Genomic DNA, 4,333 nt, shown 5'->3' with positions numbered 1-4,333 from the left:
TCGAAGAACAAATGAAATGATCTACATCTTAAGTCATTCTTATAATTAATGATTAAAGACTTCTAGCTGGAAAGATGCTAATCAAGGTTTTGATCAAGAAATGACAGCTTACTAAATCATAATTCAAATAACATGTTGGCCAAAAACAAAACACGATATTAACATGATTCATATATCAATTAGGCAAGTCTCCAGTTAAAACCGTTCGTAAAAAAACATAAGTGGAGAAGAGATCGAACCCAAAACAAAAAGTCCCTTTTTATTCTGTTAAATTAAAGTTGTAGTTTGGTTGATGTCTCCTTCAAGTAAGAATTATATCTTGGTTGGTGAACACAAACACTATTTCACTTAGTGGCGCAAGTCATTTGTTTCTCAGTCCAGTTGTCTGAAAACGACAACGTTTGTGGTTTCAGATTTTGACTGCGCACCTTCTTATTTTCACACCAAATCCATCATTTTTTCTTTGTACTTATCCCCATCATCCAAGTTATATCCATTGCTAATCTGTACGTTATAATACATTTCTTTTTTACGTTTTGGTTTTTTTTTTCTTACTGTAATATATGAAAAAATTAGTTGGACCACAAAACGTCTAGATTAAGTTCCGGTGGTAGCAACTAGCAAATATGGGTCGAGTATATGAGTAATTTGGATAGTCAAATTACATACTTTTTTTTTTCTTGGTCGTGCTTAAGCCTGGCCTATTAACCGAAATCGAAGAATCGAATCGATCTAATAAACGAGAATTGAACCGAATCAGAACAAATAAAATACTCGAACGAATCCTAAATTTATATACCTAATAAATTGGAATCAAATCCTATTTAAACCGAAAAGCAAATGGATATTCAAAAATACAATTATATATTCAAAGTGGTAATTATAAACCGAAAAACCTAATATCATAATTATAAATTCAAATATATCAATTATATTTTTCTATGCAAAAATGATATCTGATCACCACTTTATCCGCTAAAATAAGTTATTTTCAATCAGTCTGACAATTTCTATTATTTTAATCCAAAATATTTGGGTTTTTGTTGGATCTGATAGAGTAATAATAAATGATGATAAACAAAGACTCAAAGAAGAAAAAGTTTGGTCAAGTGGGAGGTTTTAAAATGATGTCAATGAGTTTGTGGAGTTACTCAAAGTACAGCTGAGCCGCACCATATATTATTATATTCTCCAACGAATTGGATGGAGTGTGTTTTTAGCTTAAAAGAGTTGTTGGTGCTGCTACGTTAATTAACTATATTATTACTTTCTTTCATATCACATGTTTAACTAGACACGTATGGTTGGCTTCTTGCGTTTAAAGTCATAACTTGCTGATTGCGACTATTTTTATCATTTCTTTAATTCAGATATTTATAAAAAACTAATACTATATGATTAAGATTAACTAACATGGTTAGAGCATGATTATCGGAGGGTTCAGGCAGGGGTTCAGAGTCTTTTTTTGGAAAAAAATAAATCAAAAGTAGAGAATAAACGTAAGAACTCCCCTTATATAATATACTGTCTCATGGGTTAAGAGACTGATACGTGTCAGCTCTCTGTTGGGCGAACAGAAAATATAAAAGGGAAAAAAAAAATTTCCGACTGATTTTATTATTTCTCTCTCTCTCGTTCTCTCGTTCTCTCACGATTGGAATCTCCGAAACAAGAAAACGATTTGGAATCAGAAGCTTCATGGGTTTGAATCGAAGGACCGAGAATGGTTTGGATTCAGTTGGGAATAGAGAGAAGACGATTCGATGGGATTGGAGAGAAGAAGATGGCGATTTGGAAGCTAATCGCCAATTGCATGAATCGAGTTTCAGTCGAATAAATTGGTAGAGATTGAAGCAATTGGAATCAAAAGGTACGTTTGTTAGTACAATTGCATGAATCTCAGATTGTTTTATGATTAGGTTTCTTTGTTTTTCGATCTCAATTTAGGGTTTTTTGATGTTAGTTAGAAAATTAGGGATTTGCGTAAGTCTTTTCTCAAGTGATCCTAGATTCTATTTTGAACTCCTGCGGTAATCAAAATCTGGAGTTAATATGATTTTGACTCATATGAACGGCAATCAAAATCTGGAGTCATTACAACTTCATCAATCGTCAAAAACTTTTCCTTTCAAGAAGAAGAAGAAAAAGCAGAGCTTTTTAATCAATGGAAGGCGAGCTATTTGTGAAAGATAACAACATCGTCATGACTCTTGCCTGGTAACTAAATGATGAAAGTATAGAGATGTAAATGATTAGTTTTTCTTTTTCGCTTCTAGGATAAAATGTATACAACGATGAAGAATGGGAAGTGAATTTACCAGCTGAAGAAGTGCCTCCTGAGCTTCCAGAGCCAGCTCTTGGTATTAACTTTGCAAGAGATGGGCTCTCTGAGAAAGAATGGCTTTCTCTTGTTGCTATTCACAGTGATGCTTGGTTACTCTCTGTTTCCTTTTACTTCGGCTCGAGGTTTTCATTCCACAAGGAAGAGAGGTAATGGATGGCACACATCGTTTCTCTTTCGGTCTCCTTCTCAATGTGGATATTGTCTTATTATACACTGACTTGTTTAATTTTCAGGAAGCGCTTGTTCAACATGATCAATGATGTTCCTACTATATTTGAAGTAGTGACTGGAATCGCTAAGAAGCTATCAAAGGACAAGTCATCTACTGCAAACCAAAGCAACGACAACAAATCCAAGTCCAACTCTAAAGTTGTAAGGCCCTTGCTATCCTTTTTAACTCTTTTGTTTTTGCAGTTTTCAGAAACTTATTTTACTAAACTAGATATCCATACAACAAAACGATTAATGTATATGCTTTATATGTCGTAACTGGTTTGATACTTAATTTTTATTCATTCATGATCTTGAATACAATCCAGACTTGTAGCTTCACCGAAAACACTGCTTTGGTTGGATTGGTTTTTGAGTTTCTCCTATGTTTTTGCTTATGTAGTTTAATATTTCCTTTCCTTTGTTTTTGGGCATGCAGAGAACTTCAGATGGCAAAAGCTCAAAGACCAGGAATGTAAAAGAGGAGGACGAAGGAGAAGATGAAGAGGATGAGGATGAACATGGCGAGACCCTTTGTGGAGCTTGTGGAGACAGTGATGGCGCTGATGAATTCTGGATCTGTTGCGACCTTTGTGAGAAATGGTTCCATGGCAAGTGTGTGAAGATCACTCCAGCTAGAGCTGAGCATATCAAACAATACAAGTGCCCTTCATGCAGCAACAAAAGAGCGCGAGCCTAAATAATCTGTTGTAGTGAATATAGCCTGTAGTGACAACTCTCACTACCCCTCTTTATTTGGCTAGTCGTAGCTCTTTATTGGCCATAACAGTTTGGGCTTATTTCTCTGTATAATTGGTTTGATTTTGCAACTGAAGAAAAAGAACCTTTTAACTCAATTTGTGACCTCGGGTATGAATCAACAAGACATCTTACCAAAAAAAACATCTAGACATGCAGATAATTTGGTTTGCCGGATGAAAATAGAGTAAAAGTTAAGCTTGAGGTTTTTCAAAAATTATTATGTTTTGTATGTTTGAAAATTAATAAAAATGGAATATTTTCTAATTTTATAAAATCTTAAATGTTTACACATTTATACCACTTCTATTCTATTTAAAATTTTAAAAGTTTAAAAAACAATATTTTCAAAAATAAGAGACTCAAAATAAGAACCTACTAATAAAAGAGAAAATTTTATCTAAGAGATCATGGGTTCTTATATTCCAAACAGTACACAATTAATTCATAAAAAATTTAAGAACTCCCCTTATATGAACCCCCCAATAAACTTGCTCTAATAGGCTAATAGCTAATAGAAAAATACACAATAGAGAAGACACAAGTGATGGTGCACTAAAAAAAAAAAAAAACATCCATTGCTAAGTGAAGCCAAAACATATGTAACTAATATGAATATATGGCCTCTTCTATTACTACTACTACTCTGGTTTTGGGCTACAAAGAATGAGAGTGACTCCATAAATAATCTAACTTGATGAGCCCTTCCAGATGAGATTCAATGGCTGATTCATTCAAAAGTCCTCCTCAGTTGTGAATTCGTAGTTCTTACTTCCATTTTGGAGGTTCGACATAACCGATGCCTTCTGATACTCTCCTACTCTCTTCTCAAAGAAGTTTGTCTTCCCTCTGCAAATTTTTATCACAAACGTACAAAAAACAATCAATGAAGCTATCTTGGCAAATCAAAACTAGTAATGTATCGACTACTTACTGCAGAGATATGAACTCCATCCAGTCAAATGGGTTTTCTGCTTTGTATCTCCTTTCACACCCCAAGGTAACCTACCAAAAAAAAAA

At 33.9% G+C, this 4,333-nt stretch overlaps 2 protein-coding genes across 2 annotated transcripts in view; one reads left to right on the top strand and one right to left on the bottom strand.

The window, feature by feature from the left end:
- Positions 2,295-3,341, top strand: LOC104790620 (PHD finger protein ALFIN-LIKE 3; the record flags this gene model as incomplete). Its single annotated transcript, XM_019241070.1, is given in 3 exon segments — positions 2,295-2,490; positions 2,578-2,716; positions 2,994-3,341. Coding segments are annotated over 3 exon segments (596 nt in total), but the record flags the coding sequence as incomplete, so codon positions are not given.
- Positions 3,873-4,333, bottom strand: part of LOC104766272 (ribonucleoside-diphosphate reductase small chain A) — a gene marked incomplete in the record, with an annotated part of 3,690 nt that continues 3,229 nt past the window's right edge. Inside the window, 2 exon segments of the mRNA XM_010490128.2 lie at positions 3,873-4,162; positions 4,248-4,318. Coding sequence (XP_010488430.1) covers positions 4,048-4,162; positions 4,248-4,318 — 186 coding nt within the window.

This window comes from Camelina sativa, chromosome 19 (assembly GCF_000633955.1).
Source record: "Camelina sativa cultivar DH55 chromosome 19, Cs, whole genome shotgun sequence".
NCBI classification, from domain to species: Eukaryota; Viridiplantae; Streptophyta; class Magnoliopsida; order Brassicales; family Brassicaceae; genus Camelina; species Camelina sativa.
The sequence above is the reverse complement of the archived record's forward strand: the minus strand, read 5'-3'. Positions and strand labels throughout refer to the sequence as shown.